Here is a 25,441-nt window from a genome sequence, read left to right on the forward strand (position 1 = left end):
CACTTTATAAAAAAATCCGTTAACGCATCCATGGCGACATCTGTAAAGAGCATCTGTCTGTCACGCTCGCGGTTTTCCGCTGTCGTCAGCAGAATTCGCGAGCAGGTTAGTATTTTTTGGGGCGGGGTTCGAGGCCCCGCGCAGAGCTCCTCAGACGCAACGTTGCATCAGGACGCTTCGAAAACAACGCGGTGAAACCGGCGAGTCGATCCCGTGAGTGGATTTCTATCTGACGGCGTTAACAGACAGGTTTTTTTTTTTTTGGAAGACGGCCACAGCACTAATTTGAAGAATCAGCTGATGTTTCGCAACACGGGGCTGTCGTTCATGCTTAAGGGAGACTGGAGCGGATCTTCGCGACACATCGCCGTCTCCTAAATACGACACGGCCAAACATTTATCCCCTTAAACGGGCGTGGCAGCCTGCAGGGAGGATTGCAGGCGTATGTGACAGTGAATAACGGTCGCGCCCGGTGTAAAAGGTGAGTTGACGGAGCAACGATCCAATAAGGCGGGCGGCTGGGGGGGAAGAGGACAAGATATATGGGCCGCTTCCAGCGAGAACAGTGAGGTCAGCGCCCCGCGGCGCTCCAGACACCCGACCTGCCGACAGCTTGATGGATTGAAATCTCTTGTGTCATCTCTTTCCATCCCCCGTCTGGGGGACAAGGGTACCGAGACGGTGAGGGCGGCTGTAAATGATGAACCGTGTTGGATCAACAAATCACCTCCTCCTCTTCCTCTGTCTCTTTTCAGGGAGATGCTGGTGAAACCGGAGAGCCAGGTCTTCAGGGAGAACTCGGCCCACCTGTGAGTTATCTCATCTGTCTTTCCCTTCCGATGCTAATATTACATGAATATGCACCAGCAACAGATACTATGAAAGAGCATCGTCATTGTGGGTCAATAAGTGGACTACTAAGGGTTTGCATCGTCATGGAAAAGCTTGAAAAAACATGTCATTTAAAAAAATGCAAGGCCTGGAAGAGTCCTTGAAAGAAAAATCCCCGATTTCACTACATGTTTCGTCATCGACGTTAGGCTAAGATTTGGAAATTTGGTTTAAAAGTCATGGAAATTCGATGAAAAGTCATGAAAATGTGGTTAAAAGTTGTAAATTTGGATTAAAGTTGTACATTTGGTTAGAGGTCATGGAAAAGATGATCATTTATTGGTCATTACGTTCCATTTGGAGATGAGAACCTCTAAAATTCAATGACTGAAACGCTGCGTGATTATTTCAGGGTCCTAGAGGCGAGCGAGGAGAAAAGGGAGAGTCCGGTCCGGCCGGCACAGCGGGACCTCCGGGCCCCAAGGGCCCCCCTGGAGACGACGGTCCCAAAGGCAGCCCGGTAAGTCTTCTTCACGCGAGTCAACCATTTGTGAATTTCAACTCAACACCTCTCTCCTCCGATCCAAAGTGACGTTTCATTTGACTTTCAGGGTCCAAGTGGTTTCCCCGGTGACCTGGGACCCCCCGGAGAGCCTGGTCCAGCCGTACGTATAAAACAGGAGCAGATTAATCGTGCTAAAAACATTTATTCTTTACACTTTTTGTTGACTGAGGCTTCTCTTCATTTCCTCTGCAGGGGTTAGACGGTCCCGCTGGTGACAAGGGAGACGACGGAGAGGCCGGTCAAGCCGTAAGTGTTTAGGTTTTTTTTATTTTTTATGATTCAGCCCTTTTTGAAAAACCTCAAAATGAACACTCTTTAAATTTTCATTGTGTTCCTAGGGTTCTCCTGGACCCACCGGAGAGTCAGGTCCCTCTGGACCACCAGGAAAAAGAGTAAGCTGCTCTCTTTGCAAGCAAAATGTTCTCCAAGTCAAAGTGCCGGAAATGTTGTTTGTATTCCACAACATCATCACACATGTCATCTCTGTGTTGTTTTAACTAGGGGCCCCCTGGAGTCTCAGGGCCCGAGGGAAGACAAGGAGAGAAGGGAGGCAAGGTAACACTAAATAATAAGTTGTTTAATCTCGACATCCAACAAACCCAGACGCACATTGTCCAGTAACGGGTTTGTGTGCGTCTTGTTTCTTTTCCGTGTGAAAGGGAGAGTCTGGCATGGAAGGCCCCCAAGGAAAGACGGGTCCCGTCGGACCTCAAGGGTCACCCGGCAAGCCCGGTTCTGAAGGCCTCAGGGGCATCCCGGGCCCAGTTGTGAGTAGAGTCGCAGCGATTCACCGGCGGGTCACATGTCAGCTGTGTCAAGAGCAGCTGACGGGGCAGGTGGGGGTGGAGCCGCGATGTTTATTTACGCCTCCTGTCTTTCTGTGCAGGGGGAGCAAGGCCTTCCCGGTTCTCCGGGCCCGGACGGACCTCCCGGTCCCATGGTGAGTAGACTTCTGAAACTGGACGGATCTGACATATCGTGATGTGAACCGGCGCTCACCGGCGATCTCTCCCTCTCACAGGGTCCTCCCGGCTTACCCGGCTTGAAAGGAGACTCTGGTATCAAGGGAGAAAAGGTGAGATTTGACGGCGAGCGTTAGCTCGATGCTACGCCCGACGATGCGTCACGCGGCCGGCGTTCGCGGTGGTTTGGTTGCTGACCCGTCGCGTTGCGTTCTCCTCCCTCAGGGCCACCCGGGTCTCATCGGTCTCATCGGACCTCCGGGCGAACAGGGAGAGAAGGGCGACAGGGGTCTCCCCGGCCCGCCGGGATCGCACGGATCCAAAGGAGACAACGTACGTTGCGTGGGCCGCACGGCGGAGCGTCAGGAGGAAGCCACGGACTCACACTCTCCCTTTTCTGTTTTTCCCGCAGGGTATTTCAGGTCCCTCGGGTCCGCTCGGCCCCCTCGGCCCTCCAGGATTACCTGTAAGACTCCTCACACGCGTGGCACCGCTCAATGGCGTGTAACACCTGAGCCAATATTGATCGCTCTGCTTAATTTGTGTTCTTTAGGGTCCCGCCGGTCCCAAAGGAGCTAAAGGGTCGTCGGTAAGCGCCTCACCGAACGCTTGCATCCCATCAGAAACGCTCACAAGCATGAACAGTGCAGGGTTGTTACGGTCAGGGAAAACCTGGAAAAATCTTTTAAAATGGTTCTTTCCAGGCCTGGAAAGAACAATCCTTAAAAACAATTACGATCCCAAAAGTTTCAGTAAAAGTCCTGTAAACGTGTTATAGTCATGTGTTCATGACGTTCATTTACGCTGAGTTTGAAATAATGAATATGCTTTCAACAGAAAGAGGCTCAAAATATAAGCAGACATACATACAGGCATCTATATACATGTTTATTCTTTTAATCAAACTATTGTCTCTCATTCATTTGTGTCATTTAAGGTTTACTGTATGCTTTGCATCCTCATTGTTAGTTGAAATACTACATTTGATCACTTTTTACTGGTTACACACAGATTTCACACAATGTTTAGTCATGGAAATTTGGTTTAAAGTCATGGAAATGCATTTGTCAAAATGTATATGAACCCAGACGGTAGTTTAAGATCAAGCGTTGCTTTTATTTTCTCCCGTTTAGGGTCAAACCGGACCAAAGGGAGAGACCGGTACATCTGGGCCTCCCGGCCCTCCTGTAAGTCAAACCCTCGTCATCGTTTTGTTCCTCACGCTCGCCTGCGAGTCGTCACCTTCCAGACGTTCACCCCCTCCCCTCCTCCTCGTCTCTCTCATCTTCCTCAGGGCCCTCCCGGCGACGTCATCCACCCGCTCCCCATAATGACCTCCATGAAGGGCCGAACTCGCAGGAACATCGACGCCAGCCAGATGTCGGACGACGCCGCCGCCGGTGGCGCCGGCGGCGCGGACGCAAACTACAAGGACTACGACGACGGCATGGAGGAGATCTTCGGCTCGCTCAACTCCCTGAAGCTGGAGATCGAGCAGATGAAGCACCCGCTGGGCACGCAGAACAACCCCGCGCGCACCTGCAAGGACCTGCAGCTCTGCCACCCCGACTTCCCCGATGGTGCGTCTGTCTGAAAGGAGCCGCGAGGTCCGCCGGCTGAAATCTTTCCTCGACGCGGTTTTTAATTACTTCACTGAAACGGCCGTTATCACACAGCGGCTCTCTGGAGATGCTGCTGGGAAGAAATGGTCCCAGTCCACATGCTACGTGCTACATGCTACGTGCTACGCGACTGCTGCTGGCCTCACTTCCATCCAGCCACACTTACACACATGAACACCTACACACATGAACACCTACACACCTACACACATGCACACCTACACACCTACACACATGAACACCTACACACCTACACACATGAACACCTACACACCTACACACATGCACACCTACACACCTACACACATGCACACCTACACACCTACACACATGAACACCTACACACCTACACACATGCACACCTACACACCTACACACATGCACACCTACACACCTACACACATGCACACCTACACACCTACACACATGCACACCTACACACCTACACACATGAACACCTACACACCTACACACATGCACACGTGAACAAATGCTCACATACACACATACACGCCTACACAAAAACACGTGCACTCATGCGCACGTGAACACGTACACACATGCACACATGAACATCTGTACACATAAACACATGCACACATGAACACATATACACATGCACACGTGCACACATACACTGCAGTATAAACACACACATTTAGTCACATGACCTGAAGTGTGTCCTGTTCAGTGTGTAGCTCAACTAAAGCTAACTATATTACAATATATTTTAAATAATATTTTAAACCGTTAAAGTCATTTTTCTAGCATAAACTTTCCCTCATGTGACATAAAATAAAACATCTTGACATTCCCCCCGGGACTTTAAATAATCTTGAATCATTTGATTGAGAAAGCAGATTTCTCTTGAATAATCATAATCGTTAGTTGCAGCTCTAAAAATCTTTCATTGATCGTCATTAAATGCCTCAGTTAAATATTCAAGCAGCTAATGCATCAACACATTACAAGCGTTGTGATTGTTTACATGTCACCAGTAATTGTTTTCATACTTGGATGATGATGATGAAGTCAAACAGCAGGAAATTTGCTAACATCTCACTTTTTTAATGTTGAATTTAATAAAACGTGTTCAACGTTTGACTTAAGGAAGGCAACAGTGTACAGTTTGGTGACAATGCAGATGATGTCACACATGGCCGTGACCTGAGGGAGTGCAGTAAAGACTTCAACTCCCATCCACCAGCCTCTAATCTCTCTCTCTCTCCCTCCCTCTCTCTTCTCCATCTCTCCAGGTGACTACTGGATTGATCCCAACCAGGGCTGCTCTCGGGACTCCTTCAAGGTTTACTGCAACTTCACAGCGGGCGGCGAGAGCTGCATCTTCCCCGATAAGAAGTCTGAAGGGGTAAGTCTGGCCCCGCGTGTACACACACACACACACACACACACACACACACACACACAGAGTGGAAAGTTGAGGATGTGTTACACAGACACGTTTGGACTCTTGCCAGCTAGATGATGTCGGAGAAAGGAACAAACATTTGTCCTATTCTCAGCCTCCAGTTTGATTGACGGTGAAATAAGTGTTTCCTCCGTCTACGTCTGGGACCGACCGCCGTGCATAATGTATAAATAACCCAGCAACAGTGTGCTACGGCACCTCGATTGTCTCTGCTCGTGTACCCGCATAATTAGCCTCCGTACGATACCGTGTGTGTGTGGAAATGACACCGCAGGATTCACCACGAGGGGCCGTGTTTTATTATTTTTACGCACATGGGCTAAGGTTGAGTTTAGTCGCGGCGGTTGTTAACCGCGGGGAGACAAAAACACGGCCACGCTATTGTTTTAGTGCCATTAAGGAGCCGTGAAGCCCTTCTTTTGGCAGGTGACAGACACGCTGCGGTGGATCTCCGCTTCATTACGCGCGACGATTGTGCGCGCGGAGCGGAAGCGCTTGAAACGCGGCGTCTTTGACAAGTCGGGGTTGCGTAACGGCGGGCCCGTTTTTTAATGATCCCCGCTCACCGAGCCTCGGAGGAGCCCGAGTTTTGCTTAAGCTCAGAATAATGAAGCAGGCTTCTTTTTTGAGAGAGAGAGAGAGAGAGAGAGCGTCGGGGTTGATGGGGCCGACGAGGAGGAAGGGAGGGAACAAAAAAATAACCCTCTGCTGTCAAGTCTCCGCGTGGAGACCTTCGAAACACACCCACGTGCTTATTTTGAGGTCGGCGCAGTTATTATGGGGTTTGGAAAACGTCCGCGCGCAGTCACGAAGCCAGACGCCGACGAGTAAAAGTAAAAGTCGCACAGGGAATATGCACACGGCCCGAAACCCCCTCAAGGTCACCTTCAAGGCAGCGTGAGTCTGATAAGCGATCTCCCCGGCTCATCATTCATTAACGCATTAAGCTATTGACGACAGTTCCATATCCCCCCAAAAAAAAATAAACCCGCTATCTAATTACAGGGAGATCCATCATTGTCGCGGCTGAGATCATTAGAGCTGCGCCCTGTTGGCCAATTCACAGCTTTTAATGGCATAACAAAGTCAGCGCGCCGCGGCCGCGCGGCGCTAACGCCGAGCTGCGGGGACGGAGGCCGCGCGCAGGAGCGTCCTCGCGGGCGATCATTGCTTAATTAATCACTGTGTGTACTCATGAATTTTTCAGCAGCGGCGGAGCTGCCAGCGCGCAGTTTGTACTGTGCAAAATGGCTTTAATGGCTTCCTTAAATACCCTCTGCTCCCGGACCGGGTCGGTGTTGGTTGATCTTGCCGCCGAGTGCCGAGTTTCAGGTTCCGGGGAAAAAAAAGACTCCTCGGTGGCAGAAGGGGAGATGGAGATGGGATGATTTTCTGTCAGATGTGTTTGTTTTTTTTTCTCCTCTTTCTTTAACGCTGCTGTTTTTCCCCCTTCCTCTGCCTCTCTTGTCGATTCCATGCCCCCAGGCTAGGCTCACATCCTGGGCCAAGGAGAATCCCGGCTCATGGTTCAGTGAATTCAAACGTGGTAAACTGGTAAGCCAGACTCCCGACCTTCCCGAGTCCCCTCTTCCCTGAACGCCTCTTATATTTTACAGAGCAAAATGGCAAAATGGCCCAAAGACTCGCCAGGCACATGGTATAGTCACTACAAGAGAGGTTCCCTGGTAAGTGCCCCGCCCCCCCTCCCCCTTCGCCCCGCGGGCCACAGAGTCCCGGCTGAGGCCGGGACTCTGCGCGCCCCCGAGGCGCCGCATGCTTCCGGTTCTTTTGGGGTTCGCCGCTTTCACCACCGTGGCGCATGACTTCGGCACGAGCCGCACGCTCACTTCTCAGTCCGACGACAGAGGCGATGCGCTCACGGGGGCCATGGAGGAGAGGTTTGTGGACCCGTTTGGCATCTAATGTGGTTTAAAGCACACACACACACACACTGCGGTGTTTCTCTGCACTCTGCCACACCTCTGCTGCATTACGAGAGCATCTCCTGGTGACTGTGTGCCGCAACACGCCCATGACTCAAGACAACAGCACCCAGCCGCTTTAATAGCTGGGGAAGACAGCGAACACATCACTTAACGCCTCCGTTTCCTTTTACACATTTTTTTTTTGCTGTTGTTGTTGTTGTTGTTGTTGCACATCGTAACAAGTCCCTGCCTCAGCAGGTAATGTATCCTCCACAAAGGAGGGAACGTAAGAATCAGTCCCTCCCTCCCTTAAACACGACTTAGATCCAGCGGCTCTTGAGTCAAGCGGGTTCAGGCACTTAGTCACCAACCCCAGGGGCTTCTGGGTACTCAGTCACTGTTTGACTTGCGGCTGTGATGATGATGAAGAGGTAATGTTTTTTTACTGGCGTTCCACACACACAAACGCACTGGTGGGAGGGAGGGGGGGAGCATGGGCGCACCCCGGCCGCTCTTGAGGAAGTAAAAGGCAACGCCGACACTCAAGGCGACGCGTGGTCCATCGGCCAATCGGTTCATCTGCAAACAAAAAGAGGCGGAGAAGGCGATGCCCCGCTCCCACGTGGCGCTTGAGTGTCGGCACTCTGGGTTTGTATGTGCATGCGTGTGTGTGTGTGTGTGTGCATGTGTGAACTACAAAAGTCCAGAAAGGACTCCACGTCGGGACTCCGGGGACGGTCTGCCGCACGGTGTGGATGCTGCATGCGCCCGACTCTCAGTAAGCCCCGTATGTCTGACAGAGGAGGCGACCATGCGGATCTAACGGATTCCTGACGGTTGGTATGTAGATAGTCACGCCACACATCGAAAAAAAAAAGCCGCCATCTTATCAGCCGGGAGGGACCGCGAGGCGCCGCTATCTGCAATTTACAGAAAGAAAAAGCATCGAGGTTAATTATAGGTTAATTATCAGGCAATTAACATATCATTACTCAACACATCTCCTATTAGGGATGATTACATTTTCATGTACATACCATAATTTGCTCAACGTCGGGTATATATTTTACATAATTACAGAATCAACATTTAAATTAGCTGTTTAGTTATGCTTTTCATACTCTGATGGCAGAGTTGTCCCACATGGAGCGCTGCACGTCAGTACCGCTTCAGGCGTTAGACCAGGAATATTCTTTCACATCTAGAAAGCGTCACCTGGTTGTTTTAAGAGCTTTGGACTTTGTTCCATGCTCGTCTCCTCCCCTGCCCCCCCCCCCCCCCCCCCCCTCTCCCTTCCACCCCGGAGACATTTTCATACATTTGCACATTGCTGTAGGAATAAGGAGGGGTAATATGCAACATCTTTTATTCAATAAAACCCCCCATGAAAAGACCAAATCCTGCAATCAAGTTATTCCACTCGAAGTTGCTCTGGCTAATGTGTGGAGCCATTAATTATTAACCCACAGGTGGAAAAGGTCCCCAAAAATTGCTCTTCTTCCTCCTGTGTGAGTAACATTTGCTAAAAACAAAAAACTACAGTCGCTTCCTGTTCAAGGAAATTAGAAGTGTGTTCATTATTTTCTTCTAAGTATATTTCAATGGGGAGGAATGAATGGGCTTTGAGCTCAAACATGGCTGGTAAGTCGAGTATCGGGGGTAATTTGATCTTTTCATGGGATTTGGAGAGAAAAAAATATGGAATATCACATATAATACCAGGTCAAAAAGGCCGTCCTGCTCCTCTAAGATGTTCTGTGAGCGTCATCGCGTATGAACTCCGTATCCTTGGATGACTCCTCTTGTCAATAAGAATCACATCCTACAACCCCGAACGCAGCAGCAGCACTTGAATACAAATTCTCGAGTCATAACTTTAATCAGAACGGCTCCCGAGAGACAGAATCGCTGCGCGGCGTCGACACGACAGCGATCCTCTTCCTCCTCCTCCTCCTCGCTCCTCTCAGATGCTCTAACTCCGCCCGTCGTCCCTCTTGTTCCCCCCCCCACAGCTCTCCTACGTGGACGCGGAGAGCAACCCCATCAGCGTGGTCCAGATGACCTTCATGCGGCTGCTGAGCGCGTCGGCCCGACAGAACATGACGTACAACTGCTACCAGTCGGTGGCGTGGCACGACCAGGACCCCGACAACTACGACAAGGCCATCCGCTTCCTGGGCTCCAACGACGAGGAGATGTCTTACGACAACAACCCCTACATCCGCGCCGTGGTCGACGGCTGCGCGGTGAGTCAAAGCGAAGCGTGTGTGTGTGTGTGTGCGTGTGTGTGTGTGTGTGTGTGTGTGTGTGTGTGTGTGTGTGTGAGTGGAAGCAGTTGGCGGAGCTCCTTTGATGCCGCTCGGTCAATCGGAGCCCTGCAGGAGTGTGTGGTGTGTGTGTCATGTCGTTGACACCTCTTCTTCTTCTTCTTCTTCTTCTTCTTCTTCTTCTTCTTCTTCTTCTTCTTCTTCTTCTTCTTCTTCTTCTTCTTCTATCTTCTTCTTCTTCTATCTTCTCTCTTCTTTGTTCTTCTTCGTCTTCTTCTTCTCCATCACCTCCTCCTCGTCATCCTTCTTCCTCTTCTTTTTCCATCTTCTACTTCTTCTTCTTCTATCTTCTTCTTCTTCTTCTTCTTCTACTTCTTCTTCTTCTATCTTCTTCTTCTTCTACTTCTTCTTCTATCTTCTTCTTCTTCTTCTTCTTGATGTTTAATGGCGGTTGGTAACGTGTATCTGGTGCATTACTGCCACTTCTCACACTCCCTCTTTCCCTCCCTCTTTCCCTCTCTCTCTCTCTCCCTCCCTCTCCCTCTCTCTCTCTCACTCCTTCTCTCTTTCTCTCTGTCTCTCTCCCACAGTTGAAAAAGGGTTATGAAAAGACGGTGCTGGAGATCAACACGCCGAAAGTGGAGCAGGTGCCGTTTGTGGACATCATGTTCAACGATTTCGGCGGCTCCACGCAGAAGTTTGGATTTGAAGTGGGCCCCGTCTGTTTCATCGGCTGAGACTGTTTTTTTTTTTTGTTTTTTTTTAACCGAATGAAAGGAGAACGGCGAAAAAAAAAAAGAAAGAAAAAAGCATAATATTTTGTTTTCTCAGAAAATAAAAAAATATACAAAAAACATTTGAAAAAAAAAGAATGGGGACAGTTCTATTTGTAAAAAAAAAAAAGTATCTTTTGTTTCCATAAAGCAACAAGTATGAGTTTAAAATGAAAATATCGAGTCGAGAACGCAGCGAAATTCGAGACGGAATACGAAATAACCTCGAAAACCTCAGTGTGCCTTCTCCATCACATGCACGTTTTGAACCTGGATGTCAGATCCTGCCCCCCCCCCCTCCCCCTCCACACACACACACACACAGACACACACACACACACACAGACACACACACAGCCCCCACGTCATCACACCTGATTTTGACACAACGAAGGCGGCCCTGAGAGCTGCGGCGGCATCGGTCACACGGACTCCACTTGATTTGGCTCTTTTCTCTTCTCAAGTTCTGATCTCACGTTTCTTTCCTCCTCGTCTCCCTGGCTTGTTTTTTTTTTTTTTTGTTCCACTTGTCTTTTGTTGGTCGGTTTGCTCATTAGCTAACGGGAGCTTTGTTTGTGCATAATTCTCTCTTCCCCCTTCCCCCGTTCCCTTGGAATGGACCTTATATATATATATAAATATATATGAATATGTTTTTTTTTATGTTTGTAAGTACATTCTGTATATTTTTTTTCTTTCTTCTTTTTTTCCTGGTTATGTTTATTGCTTCTGGCTTCAAAACATGCATGTGACTTTATTACATTGTGAAGTAGGAGACGATGAATACGGGAGGGGGATAACATCTAAAATGTAGAGTTATATATATCGAAAGTGAGGAAATTCGACTTGTAAAATTGAAAAGCAAAAGCAAAAAAACACATTTGGAAGTCCTGTCTTGTTGCGGTTGTGGAGCACACCTTGTTGTAATTTAAGAGCAGAATGGAAATAAAAGCGGAAAACAAGCTCTGTGATATTATGTGATTCGCGTAACAAACAAAAAAAAAAGAAAAAAAAAAAGAATACATTCCTTCTTTTTTGCCGTCTGAACACAACGTCATTAACTTAATAAACTATTATTTTCCTGAACTACACGTCTATCCGGCTATGCAATGATGATGATGTCACATTTGAATGAAAAAAACACAAAGAAATCAAAAAACCTAGGTGCTATGTTCTCTCTTCTGTGGTGCTATGTGTATTTTTCTTTTTTGTTTCTGTTGTTTGAATGAAAGGAAATTTGTGGTGATGATATTCTCTTCACCCCCCCACACATCCAACGCAGGGGGGGGGGATCTTTGCTGCATCCATTTCTTTTTCTATTTTTGTATTGTTTTTTCATGCTCGCCGGCGGTGTTTTGCATGCTCTCTACGTATCCGCTCACAGACCGGTGCAGCGCGGCGCCGCGTTATCTTTTGCTTCAGAAAACTTGTACCAAAGCGTTGGAAGGACCAGAGGAAGCGGAGGCGGCGCCGCTCTTAAGAAGCTGCGTCGTGGATCACCTGTGCCGCGTCACACACCGATGGAGTGGACGGGTGGACATGTGCTCGGGGGCCAAAGCGGGAACACACACAATAATAAAAAAAGGGATACGATCCAAAGTTTTGTTTGGTGAATAAAACCCTAAAACTCTCCCACCAAAAAAGGTTTTCAGGTATATATTTAGCTTTAAGGGCTTGAACTCTTTTGTTTTGTATTGTAAGGGAAACAACAGTAGATGCCGGTCACTAAATTAGCCAGATACTATTTTATTTTTTTTGCCCTTATTTGTAACTATGCACTCTCTTTGCTTATGACCACTATATCTACCACAGAACTGTTACAGCCCTTCATGCATAGGTTTGTTTTGTTTCCTTTTAATTTTTATTTTTAAATCTTCAAATATGTGACTTGAACCATTTCTGTTAAGATAACTCAATACGCTTGTAGATCTTTGGCTTTATTTTCCATTGGGATGCAGTACACCCGCATTTAACGCTTTACTCTCAATAAAAAGAACAAACCGGAGAAACAAAACTTTTTTTTTGTACATTTCCAGAACCAGCAGTGATTCTGCCATTTTGTTTTTGTTTCAGTCTGTAGATTTCCGTCTGTCTGTCTGTTTGTTTGTTTGTTTTCACAGTTCTGTCAAACCTGTGTAAGGATAAAGAGGATAGAAGTTATATTGGTTTTTATGTCAATAAATTCAAGTTTACTGTGGCCATCCACTCTTGTATGTCTTTTGAAGCATTAAAATATCTGTATGCATGAAATTGTAAAGTTTTTTTCTCTTGTTGTGATCTCCGGTCCCCACGTTTTATTCATTGGGACGCGCCGCTTCTTCCACGATGAATAAAAAAAAGGCTCAAGTCCACGATTGTGACGTGGAGAGGAAGTGATGAAAACTTGTAACTCGACCAAAGCCGATGTTCTCTTGTAGTATATTTATTGTATTATTTAAAATAAAAAAATAAATGTTAAATGACACCATAGTTTAAGTGTAAGAGGCCCCCTCTTTACGTGCACACCGGGAAACAAAAGGTTACATATTATTGTTGTTATTATGTAATGTTATTTTTCATAAGCTCCTTTTTAAATGGAGCCTTTTTTGGGATGCGTTTTTGGCCACATTTATCTACACAGTGCTACTGTTAACGCCCTCCTGGCTGTGTGTGTTTGTGTGTGTGGGTTGAAGGTTTACAAGCAGCTACTACCGCCACCGCTGCTAGCTTCCCGCTAACACTGCTGCTAGCTCCCACTAGTTCCACGACAACCACTGAAGGTAGCGGGAGCAGCCCCGGCTCGACGGCCGACGCGGGCAGCGGCGACAGTAGCAGCAGCAGCTAGCGGGGAGCTAGCAAGAGTAGAGAGCTAGCAGCAGCTACAGCGGGGGGCTAGCGGGGACACCCACCAAAGGTGGTAGCGGCTTGTAACCCGACTTTTATGGTGTAGAAATGCTAAATGAATGAGAGGTAACAAATGAGGCTACTAATAATTTACTTCCATGTATGTTTGATAATGTTAAACAGCTACTCTCTCTACATAAAAGACGTTCTCAGGCTGCAGCTCGGGATCGAACACGCGGTCCTCCGTTGAAGGTCCCCTGCTGAGGCCTCCAACAAAGAACCTCCCTTCTATTTTACATCCACACCGCCTGCAGCGCATTATGAGCCAGGGAAGATATGTATAATGTGTATACGATGATGTATTTCATGCAAACCTTCCTCAGTGATCATTAACATAAAAATAAAAAATGCCTTTTCTGTTTTAACCCTCTCATGCAACCACTAATTTCATTAATCAGTCATCCTGAAAGCTTTGATGAAATCTTCGGCGGTGATGATGACTTGAAGCACTTCGTTAGTAGAAAACCTGGTGCACAAGCTGCACGTTAAGCCGAGCAAAGCGAAAGAAGAAGAAGAAGAAGAAGAAGCTGTTGAGCACGATACCGTTGATGAATATTTAATGCAATGTTTACAGGACGGGTTCAGGACGATCAGGATGCATGGATTCCACTGAGGCAGCATCCCGGGTGGATAAAGCAGAGACCCGAGCACATTCCTCCTCCGAGCATGCAGAACTACTTGCAATGCAGGGCTGATAAGTGGGGCATCAACACGGGTTGAGGATGGAAAAAGGAGGAAAGAAGAATACCATCAGGTGTGAAGATTTAGCTCCCTCCAATCATGGCAACAGGCGATGTGTCGCAGGACCACAGCAGCATCCAGGTGTGTGAAACACTTACTAAGGGGAGCAGATTCAGGACGTGTGAAGAAGTCAACCGGGACATGCAAATGTGTTCGGAGGATTTAAATCTCGGGGATTTAGAGAGGAGCAGAGGAATCAGCCAAGTGTGCGAGGTGGGACCGAGCTGCCTGAGGATGAACCTGCAAGTTATCAGATCCCTTCCTGAAGAGTTCTCTGTGTATTGGACACACTTAGCATTAATACAGCAGCAACTGTCACGGCCTAGAGTTTTTGTTTTATCTTCCTGTTTTATTTTGTCTCCCTTCACTTCCTGCCGCTTCCCAGTGTATTGAACCCTGTTTGTCTCCAGCCTTTCTATATTGTTGTTTGTATGAATGCTTTGTCCCTCGTGATCATCGCTTTTTTGGGATGATAAAAATTACTTTGAGTCGGCATTTGGGTCCAGTCCTTTGCATTAATCCTGACGTTTACAATGCAAAGATGCATCTTTAACGTTTACATGAGCAGATCTAATTTGCCGAGCAATTGTTTTTTTGTCCGGGTGTGCTGTTGTTGTGCAGGATTCTCTCACGTTGTCGACGTGGTCGGTCCGACCGCGCGTCTCCTGCTCTTTTGAATTAGCCCAACTGGCTAACTTGTGGCTAGCCTGTGTCTAGCTCATGGCTAGCGTGTGTCTAGATTGTGGCTAGTGCAGGACCTGGTGGTTGGGGACTGCTAGCTTAGGCTACGTTTCCCTACATTGTCAACGTGGTCGGTCCAGCTGTGTGTCTCCTGCTCCTTTGAATGTGCCCCACCGGCTAGCTTGTGTCGAGCTCGTGTATAGCTTGTGTCGAGCTCGTGTATAGCTTGTGTCAAGCTTGTGGCTAGCTCGCGGCCCAGTACCAAGGGACCCACGGGCCATTACTGGGCAGAGGCCCAGTGGTTGGGGACCGCTAGGTTAGGCTACATAGGCCCCTCCCCTTTCCCTAGGTAAACCCTGTTACCTCAGCTGATACAGCAGAGGGGATGTCATTGGATTGGACATCCCTGTCTGGCACAACTTTCTCCCATTCTACGAATGCTCGGAAAGTTAGAAACTCACACATAATATTAATTATGCAATCCTTCCGTACATGAAAGTCTAATTATTAGATGTGAAGGAGTGCTGTTAATATGTGGTCGGGGCTGGTTCGTGATAAGCTAAAGGGGTCAAGCGGCAGACGTTCAGAGGGAGATTTGGGACAGAGCCCCGTGTTAATGTGTAATTGCTTTGAGCCGGTGGATCTGCGGCTAACAGAGTCCATTCATAGCCGAGCCCCGGCACCACTGACCCACTTGCATATGAATCAGATAGCAGAGCGAGGACGAGATAGGGTTACAACACAGGGACTGTCATATTGGCTTATTAATAACAGGCTTTTCCGCTCTAATAGACTTTGAGATTGAGGAGTGGCTGTAGTTCAAGATGTTTTTTTTCTTTTCTAATGTGATTATGAGCCGGCCACCCAAAGACTATACGATAGTGTGTGTGTGTGTGTATGTGTGTGTGTATATATACCAACAGTGTGAGCTTCAGCCTTCAGCTTCCATTTGAAGATAAAAAACGATGTATTGTATTATTTGACGCGTTCGTCTTTGTTCTTTTACCAAATGGCATTTTATGAGTAGCAGCCGTCACTTGGAGCTGGGAGTGAGGACGCACCTGGCGTAGCAGGTGTCATTGAACACACCTGATGGATGCAAGAGGCTCACAAGCATCCACAGTGTTTGCGTCGGCTACAATCTGTTAAATTACAGCCTCGTGAAGACGCAGCTGAACCCCAGCAACTCAAGACTAAAACTCGTCTAAGCACCAAGTTATTTCAACCTTGTTTTTATTAAAAAAGACACAATAAACACAGCAAAAATGTCAGCCTCAAGCCGTCTTCAGTGGCTGTAATGGTGGAAACTCCTGCCACCAGCTCACCGCTGCAGGCCTCAGGCTTCGGGTTATCCAATGAGATGACACCTGGAACAACCTCAGTCTGAATCATGAAGGTTAAACTAGAGACAGTTGATTTTATCCAGTGAAGCAAAGCAACAAATTACAATAAACCCATTATATATATAAAACTGACATATAAGTAAGTGAATATTCTCAATATGATAAGAAAACAGCCACTGCATGAACACAAGTTAACGCGATATCATCCTTATACTAGAACCAGTAAGACGTTACAGTTTGCATCACTAGATTAAAGTAGGCTTTTGGTTATTATGGTATGTCTTCAAAAGTGTAGTTTTGCCAAAGCCACACACGTGACCAATGTGTGTCTGAGAACACAAACCTGCAGGCATTTACAAAAGCATTTCTACTATCATCAGAATAAATAAAAAACCTCTCTAAGGTGTCACGAGACTGCCGGAGGAGTCGGCAGGTGTCAATCAAGCGACCGCCGATGCACAGCGGCGAGGTGTAATCTAATCGGCGACACGTGTGTGTGAGGCGTGAAGACGCTCAAGACGCCAGTCGTCTGAACTTAATGTATTATATGTGAATGCTTGAAATGTAAAGTATTTAAAAATCAATTATCAACCTGTTTAGCTCAATATACAAGCGTGCGGGTGTGTAACAAATGTAATTTTACACTTTGGTCTTTAAGATTATACTTATACCAGATTAGTGAAATGAAGATCATAAGATAATAAATGTCCTTTGAGACCAGGAGGGGTAAGAGCAGATGGGAGAGGATGTGGGAGGAAGACAAAAAAGGAAAAAAAGAAAAAAGCGCAAAGAAGATGTTTGATGTGTAAATACATCACACACACACACACACACACACACACACACACACACACACACACACACACACGCACACACGGTGATGTTTTCCCTGCAGAAATGCAGGTAAATAAGCCATGAGTTTTTGTATTTATACATTCAAAAGTGTCACATGGAGAATGAATTAGTGCCGCTCTTGTCATGAGGGGCACAAACAGAAGAGATGTTGTCCCACTCCCTCAGAAGAGTCTCACGTGTCCCTAAGAATTAAAATGAGTGGGAACGTTAACCACATCAACGTGTATAAACTACCACATGTGCCGTGTTTCAGTGGCGGTGGACGAGGAAACTGTACGCAGACGCTGCCGGCCCTTTGCAGGAATAACTCACGGCACGGTTCAAAAGCATCAGACTGTGAACCCTCTCTCTCAGTGGGAGACGCTTTGTCCCACCCGTGTCAAAACTTAGCACTTGATTTAATTAGATGGTCTTGTTTCGCGGGCCAGAAGGAAGAGCATATGGTCCTGCGCTGCCCCTCCCCTGCACTTCACTCACATACAGTTAGCTCTGTTCTATTTCGGGGATCCCGGAGCATCGGCTTTGAAGCCGCGGGCCTCTCCTCCTCACTCTGGTGGTACCCTGCAGAGCGAGAGAGAGAGGGAGGGAGGGAGGGAGAGAGAGGGAGGGTCAGACAGAGCCGCGTGGTACCGTGGACCCAAACAGGAAACCAAGGGCGCGCTCACATTAACGCCCGTTAATTACTTTTTGCTAGACGCAGTGTGAGAGAGCATCTTTTTTTGATGTCGATCAAGAGAGACGAGCAAGGACGAGTCAATTATTGCAGCCCCGGCCTCGACTGCATGAAACATGAAGAACACGCCTGCGTTGGAGGCGTCCGACCAGGCGGCGACCTCCAGGTCCTGAACATTTTAATTGGACGTATACTTTAGATTGGCTTTCTTTCAAATGGCCTCTAGGGGGCAAAACAACTCTGGTTGTATAGAAGTCCATGAGAGAATTCTCCCCATAGCCCCCTGGATGTGATCTCAGTAGAGTCAAGACGATTCATACGCACAGATAACAGTTATTCTTGACAATGAAAAGCTGATTTTGCTTGGTCTTCCTGACACAGAATTACACTAAACTGAAGGCACAAAATATATATGATATAACAGTATTGCACAAAATCATGATGATAGTATTTCTATGACAAATATGATAATAATAATACTGGTAATAACAGTAAACATGAGTCGATGGTCTCATTTAATATGTATAAGCATGTTTTCATGTCCCTCAAGGGAAACGACCTCTTACGAGCCGCCGGGCGACGAGGTGAGGACGCAGCTGACCTTTGAACCGGCACGTCGTCCTTCACGCGGCTGCAGGAGAGACGAGACGCTGTAACTCTGATGGAAATGAACTTATTGTTCTCTCCTCAGGTGCACTCGCACAGGAGAGAGAGAGAGAGAGAGAGAGAGAGAGAGAGAGAGAGAGAGAGAGAGAGAGAGAGAGAGAGAGAAGAGGAGATGGATCTCTTTGATGGCTTGACATTCAGAGACCAAACAATAAATAATGATCTACTGAAGGGAGCCGGGTCGATGGACACAGAAACCAATATTGTTTGCTCTCAGATTCAATTGGGAGGTTTTTATATGTGGCTCTGAAGGCGGTCAACAAACAACTCCTCAGAATATTTCTCTGGCCGGTGTGTTCCTCTCCTTGTGTCCTGTCCTCACCTCTCCTCTCCTTGTTTCCTCTCCTCTCCTCTCATTGTTTCCTCTCCTCTCCTGCGTTGTTTCCTCTCCTCTATATTGTATTTTTTTTAATCTGGATTTGATAGAAATTATATTGTACAAGTCTGAGCAGAATCTGCACGACTGAGTTGTCTTTATTAGAAGATATTAACAATATGCTCATATTGCTTATTATTGTTCAAAGGGGAAAACTTTCTTTCTTGTTTTACTTTTTCACAGACAACTCGGTCTAAATACAATAACCTAAAAATGAAATATATATATCAAATATAAGTCAAAGTAGCATCAATTGCATGCAATTTATTAGCTATTCTTTAACAATGTGAGGAGAAGAATATGTCAGATTGATTCAGTCATCAGCTCGCCCGTGTTCTCGTCTCTCGGCTCCCCATCAGCATATGTCTGACAGGATCAAGTGATAAAATAATTTCAGTGCAACTCGACTGAATATTTCATGATGCTGGCAGAAGCGATATCGACACTTTCCCCCTCCCGTGCTTTTATTTGCTATTAAATCATTGGCGCGAGGGCGAAAGCAGGATTCCAGTTTGCTGATGCAAATTCCGGCGACTAAAACATGTGCATGAATTAGTGCAGAGAGGCTCGCGTATGCATGCACAGATATTCAAAATACACACGGCTTTTTATATACACAAGGCCCTCCCCCTCTGCAGTCTGAGACACTGACCCCAACAGCCACTGAAATAGCCACCGGCCGGCTCCTTGGCCCGGCCTTGACCACGGAGACGTCAATCTGTGTCACACAAATGGCCGTTTGAATGATTTGTAATACCTGCCTCTCCAGCGCGGGGTCTGTTATGTCACGTGCGTCAAGCAAAGCGTCTGAACGTCTGACCCTTTCTGCTCCAATTCATGCATTTTGTCCCTGAGCCCTTGTAGGAACTTTTTTTTTCTTTTTGGTGTTTCAATTTAAATTTTAAAAAAAAAGAACCAAGGGTACCAACTTGCCCAAACTTGATTTAATATTGATTAGAGTCGCCCCGGACTCATCCACCTCTACTGCGTCCTGCCAAAAAACATATAATTTGAAGAAGAAAAAAATGGGAATATTAAATTACGGAAGTGTGAATGTACCACCTATGGGGGAGGAAGTGGGGGGGGAGGGTCACGGCGCATGGAGGCAATTCATCACTGTCACTTCAACATCAACACCTCTCCAGCAGGTCAAAAAGATTCCTCTGATTAAACATCAAGCAGAGACTGCGGATGCCGAGAGGAGTTGAACCCGTAGCGGAGCGTCTCTGGCCCGCAGGAGCCTCTTTGTGCATTCTGCTAAGCAAGACTGATCTCCTCCTGTGTGAAACATCTCGTTATAATGAGGTTATGTGTCTCAGAGCAATTTAACATCATTTGTCTTAGGGCTTTTTTTGGGGGGGGGGGGGCTCCAAAAATAGAAGTCTGCAAGTTCATTTGATTTTGCCTTTCTTTTTCATCTCTGTTCTGTGGTAGCCAAGTTTACAAGATAATTATGTTATTATGATGCCCTTCAGTAAAAACATCAACAAGGAGCAGCTTGTAAGCCAACTTTTATAGTGTATAATTGTATCTATATATATCTATATCTATATATAGATATAGATATATATACACATTGTTGAGATAGAGATGTATGTATATACACCGTAAAAGTTGGGTTACAAGCCGCTCCTACCTGTAGTGTAGGAGTGCTGTAGCAAGCTCGCGCTGCTGCTGCTGCTGCTGCTGCTGCTGCTGCTGCTGCTGCTGCTGCTGCTGCTGCTGCTGCCCACATCCTCTCACGGTACATATATATATATGTATTCCTCATTCCACTGCTTCTTCTAGACCCAGATAAAACCATATAAAAAACAGCAGCTAAAGGGTCAATAACTTCACACAGTTTATTCAATTTCACCTGAATACATTTTCTCTAAACAAGTGCACTCTTTTGTCGAGTAGTTCACCCTCTGACAGGGTCGGGTCAAAGACAAGTGGACGCTGCAACACAGCTCAGGTGAAGCTTCCTCCTCTGGATATCCGCTCCTTCAGAGGTCAACAAAGTAAATCAATCAACGTCAACTTAAATGCTGCTGTGACACTTAAATTAAAAGGACAACAGCTATATTTAATGTGATTAGGTTGTGCCCGCTACGACAAAAGAATGAAAGACAAACGGCCCGGTATTACTGTTTCATAGAGTGCGATACATCAACGCGTGGCCTCTGTTCTGCCGCTCCGTTTATTGGACCGGCATCAGTCAGACGGGCGCGAGCGGACACCGGCTTGTCAAGCTTGTGCTTTTCTCTGCACAGAGCCCGGCTGACTGATGGGCAGAATAATTCATTTAATGGCATCAAGTTGACGCCTCTCACTGCTGTCAGCGGGCTTCTCCCTCGGTACCAGCAGAGGCCCAGACTGCACACGCACACACACGCACACACACACATGCGCACACACAAACTAGAACTATAAATGTTTCTCAGTCCAGGAGGTAAACTCGCCCTACATCGCCCAACTGTTTTCCCTCCTTTCTCTAAATCACCCATCACTTCTTCTGGGCTACTTAACTCGCAGTGCAAAAGACTGAATCTATTAAACTCAATAGACCTCACGCAAGAAAAAAAAATATTTTCACATTTCATAAACATTTTATACTTGTTTTCCATACGGTGGGCTTGTAAGTATGTGCCACTTCAGAGTCAGCGGTCACAATAAACACCACACAGGGCCCCGTGTAACCTCTACTGAGATCCATAATGGAAAATCTATAATTATTGACACCACCGGCGGAGGATTGAAGGGTCGAGCTATGGCCGAGGAATGTAATAACATCACAAGTGCCGGTAATGGGGTTTCACCAGAGGGTTCCCAAATGAAAAACGTCTCGCCGCAGCGAGGCGGTCGATGACTGCGACGGGCGGGCGGGGCGAATCGTTTCACTTGTTTTCGCAATTTCAGATACTCATATTGATATTATTGCAGCATTAACCGTCAATGCATTGTTTATAAAGCTATTTTTAGGGTTACAGGTGTGAATGAAATGTCTGTATATATGTATGTATATCTTTTTTTTCTTCATATTGAATTAACCATCTGATTTAATTGGTAAGAATTGAGGATCGGACCATATCAGCATTATGCTTCTAACTATATCTTTTCAGTCTTTCTGTTTTGCATATTAGATTGTGGCTTTACGTATTGTATTGTAATGATTGACTGAATAAAACACATACTACTTCCACTAATATAAATTAGTTATATGTATACATTTAAGATTATATTATATTATCCGATGATTCTGTATAATATATAAAACTGTAATAATATCAACATTATATTAACTCCAAACTGCTTAAAAGGGTTGAAAAAGACAATCCTCTGCTCATGTAACGGTAGACTTATTGCGCAAGACTCCTACGACGACTCTGGGGAAGAAAAGAAAGAAAAGAGAATTGTTGAATGTGACAAGTTCCCCCAAAATCCCTCACACGAGCCAGAAATCCGTCTGCACAAGTGGTTCCCGCATGACATCCATAATTCACGCCATGTTGCATGAATAGAATAAGTCCTCAATGAAAAGACGGCGTCTGTTTAGTGCCTGTGAGCCCGAACGCGTCTCCACCTGTTGCGCTCTCACCAAACCGCGACTCCGTCAATCGGATTCTGTTCTCGAGGCCCGACTTCACGTCGCTCGCGTCTGTGAGAGTTGTCCTCAGCCGTTATACCCGAAAATGACAGCTGTATCTGGAAATGCAAGGGACCCGCCAACTAGAAGTACAACAAAGATGTTTTTCATCATCAAAAAGACACCCGAGCTGGATCAAACGCACTTGGCTGATGCATCTTTAATGGCGCCAAGGCAGGCAGGCATCAGGAGGCATTAACCTTTTTAACGACATAATCCCCCCTCAGGTATTCCTACACTGCGAGTTATCGTCAACGTGTGACGTTCCTGTGATGAAAGTTGGAAGGGTGCTTCTACGGGGGCACCCGCTTTACGCCAACCACCTTCAACTTCCATTTCATTTGCGATTTTCCTGCTCCCTGCTCGAGGCTTTCAGCAAAGCCCAGAATAAAAGAAGCTTTTATACGAAGGTAAGAATAAGAGCAATTAGTATACATTGCACTTTTGCACTTTTTCATCGTTGTCAGGCCCTTTTTTCAAATCGAGTGCACCTTCTGGTCCATTGATGCTCCTGCAAGAGGAGAAATAGCCTCGTTCCTGCTTCTCCCGTATGGTTGATGACTCCATCCGTCATCTTCATCCAAGTCCGGTGTCCCAATGGGAGCGGGCTGAACACGGAGGCCCAGACACCCGTCTCGCTAGCTTCGTCCTCCGGCTCCTCCCGAGGGACACCATGGACGCCCCCGAGCCGGATGCCCTGGGCCCTCGTTAAAGTTGGACGTGCCTGAAAAGCCTCGAGAGGAAGGCGACCAGGAGACATCGCTATCGGATGTCCGAACCACCGATACGGAACAAGTATCCTCCAGGATGTCTGACCTCCTGACCTCATCTCTTGGCAATGTCTCAGGAGTTTCACCTTTTGGACTCTGCCCCCTCTTCAACCACAGTAGTCTGACACCTTTCTATTGGCGCTGATTACACCTGTCGATCGCACGCTCCATCGTCCCCTCTCTTATAAACAAAGAACAATTTATATTCAAACCAAAGGCTGCACGGTGGTGTAGTACTGTCACCTCATCGCAAGACAGACCAGGGTTCGGTTCCAGGTCTTGGAGGTCCTTCTGTTTGGAGTTTGCGAGTTCTCACTGTATCAGCGTGGGTTCCCTACGAGTTCTCCGGCTCCTTCCCACAGTCCAAAGACATGCAGCTCAAGTTAATTGGACTCTGAATGTCCCGAAGACGTGAATATTTGTCTGTCTCTGTATGTGTCCTGCAAAAGTAACCTGTCCAGGGTGTAAACCCTGTTTTTTCCCAACGCTAGCTGTGATCGGCTCCAGCGCCTGAACACTTTACAAAGCGCCTGAGCGTTGAGAGTGGATGGAGCCAGAAGAACCACATCATCCAGGAAAAGGGCAGAGATGCGATTCTCAGGTGCCCTCAACAAGACATCCTCCACCATCCTGAGATTCTGACCATGTCCCAACAAAATAGGCGGGAAGGCACAATTCTTGCAAAGCATGACGCAACCGACAATTATTGTTGAGGCAAAGTCATGAGGATTGAGGCTAGTTCTCGAGGAGGGTTCCTTTGTGGAAATGTAATTGTAAGATGTCGCATGCAGTACATATCTCCATTATGTGCGTACATGTTGCCTTTCTCATTCCAAAGAGATAATCACCCTGAAAGTGCTTTTTTCCGCTGTGTGCCGTCTTCATTTACTTTTAGCCAGTAACATATATACGGATACATACACATCTGGCCATATCTCACAAGTGTTGCCTTTATTATAACACCAACATTATTCAAATAGCCCTTGTGGTTGCAGAGATAAACTTGTTTTACTATGGGTATGCAATTTTTTTTTTGTTGCAATTTCCGCAAAAAACTAAAAAGTCTCGGCCTTAAATTAATCTGCTAATTACCATGAATCAAGTTGGAGTCTGGGTAATGTTGCAGCATAAAAACTACACACACACTGCAGCTCATTTTGGTCCCGCGACAGGTGAGCCTGGTCATGCGGCTCAGGAAGTGTCTCACTGTGATGTTTAAATGTCTTTTAGCTGTTCTCGTTGACGGGTAACGGGAATAACTCAAACAACAAACTAGCCGCCCAGATATCCAAGGAACGGAGTCAACAGCTGTTTGTGTTTTGTAGGAGACAATATGGTAAAGGCAGAAGCGCACACGCTGTTCAACATGATATATTACGTTAATCAAGGCGACAGTGTGTTCTGACAAGCTGTTAAATCTGTTTTCTTTTTTAAAACAATGCAAACATTTATAGCTCCAAGCTCGTGAGGCGGTGTTTCATTGTGGTGAAGAAAACCTCGGGTTTAGATCTTTTCTTTGAACAGTGATAATGAAATACACCCGGAATATGCTTTGAGGTAATTTAGGATATATTCTACCTTAAGGTGTCATATGCCAGATATTATGGATCTCAGTCTGCCGGGTGTGGAGGGGGGGGATAAGATAAAAGCACCTCATTACAGTCAGATTCAGATTCTTTAATGCACTTCTTTGCAATAAATTGATTTGGTTCCATCTCCGTTCTTCTTTCAGTTCAATCTCCTGCTCTTACAATAAATCCACCTGAATCCACAACCCTCTGAATCCTGCTTTATAAATGAAGACGGGTCTATTTTACAAATAATTGCCTTCCTCACATTCTCGTTATCTCTCCGACTCTCTTGCTCACAGACACATTATGCATAATTTCCAGTCGTGAAATCCATTAATGATGAATCAGGAAGATAGATTTTGTATTACCTGGCTTCAAAATACACACTCACGTCTGACTTTTTTGTAACTTCTTGAAGAGATCCGTCTGACGAGCATATGCTTTCCATTCTTTCTAATTAAGTCGCTAAAAACATTGAATTAGGGATGGACTCGCCCAGTCGTTTGTCATAAAGTGGCAGACCGTCGCCCAAAAAACAGACGCCGCTCCACCCGCTCCTCGCCATTTGTTGTTGTCACTCGCTGTTCGATTCCGGGAGATTTCCAGAGGAAGGGTGCAGCCGAGCCTGTCCGACACGGAGATGTGCCGAGCACCTGCACAGGTGTGCGGTCGGCAAACGAGAGAAACGTCTCTGACAGCTGCGTGATATCTCACTAACCACTTCAAAAGCCCCAGCCGTGCTTCTCCAGCATTTTAATAGCTAAAAAAAGAAGCAGAGGACGTTAACTGGGGCCGTTTTGAGAGCTACAGACATTTTTTTATTGAAGACACGGTGTGAATTAGGAGTTTCTAGAACAAGTAAAATGGGATGCATGGCCT

At 46.5% G+C, this 25,441-nt stretch overlaps 1 protein-coding gene across 1 annotated transcript in view; it reads left to right on the forward strand.

Moving 5' to 3' along the window:
• col5a1 (procollagen, type V, alpha 1) overlaps positions 1-12,625 on the forward strand; it is a 70,542-nt gene extending 57,917 nt beyond the window's left edge. The window contains exons 51-68 of the mRNA XM_068574718.1: positions 757-810; positions 1,245-1,352; positions 1,444-1,497; positions 1,590-1,643; positions 1,736-1,789; positions 1,899-1,952; positions 2,057-2,164; positions 2,284-2,337; positions 2,419-2,472; positions 2,585-2,692; positions 2,772-2,825; positions 2,913-2,948; positions 3,493-3,546; positions 3,654-3,939; positions 5,238-5,350; positions 6,896-6,964; positions 9,348-9,581; positions 10,193-12,625. Coding sequence (XP_068430819.1) covers positions 757-810; positions 1,245-1,352; positions 1,444-1,497; positions 1,590-1,643; positions 1,736-1,789; positions 1,899-1,952; positions 2,057-2,164; positions 2,284-2,337; positions 2,419-2,472; positions 2,585-2,692; positions 2,772-2,825; positions 2,913-2,948; positions 3,493-3,546; positions 3,654-3,939; positions 5,238-5,350; positions 6,896-6,964; positions 9,348-9,581; positions 10,193-10,339 — 1,695 coding nt within the window. The 3' untranslated portion in view covers positions 10,340-12,625. The remainder of the gene's footprint in view (positions 1-756; positions 811-1,244; positions 1,353-1,443; positions 1,498-1,589; positions 1,644-1,735; positions 1,790-1,898; positions 1,953-2,056; positions 2,165-2,283; positions 2,338-2,418; positions 2,473-2,584; positions 2,693-2,771; positions 2,826-2,912; positions 2,949-3,492; positions 3,547-3,653; positions 3,940-5,237; positions 5,351-6,895; positions 6,965-9,347; positions 9,582-10,192) is intronic.
• Positions 12,626-25,441: the final 12,816 nt, after the last annotated feature.

This window comes from Clinocottus analis, unplaced genomic scaffold (genome assembly GCF_023055335.1).
Source record: "Clinocottus analis isolate CAN_PGR_092001 unplaced genomic scaffold, fCliAna1.0.p SCAF_13, whole genome shotgun sequence".
In the NCBI taxonomy this organism is placed as follows: domain Eukaryota; kingdom Metazoa; phylum Chordata; class Actinopteri; order Perciformes; family Cottidae; genus Clinocottus; species Clinocottus analis.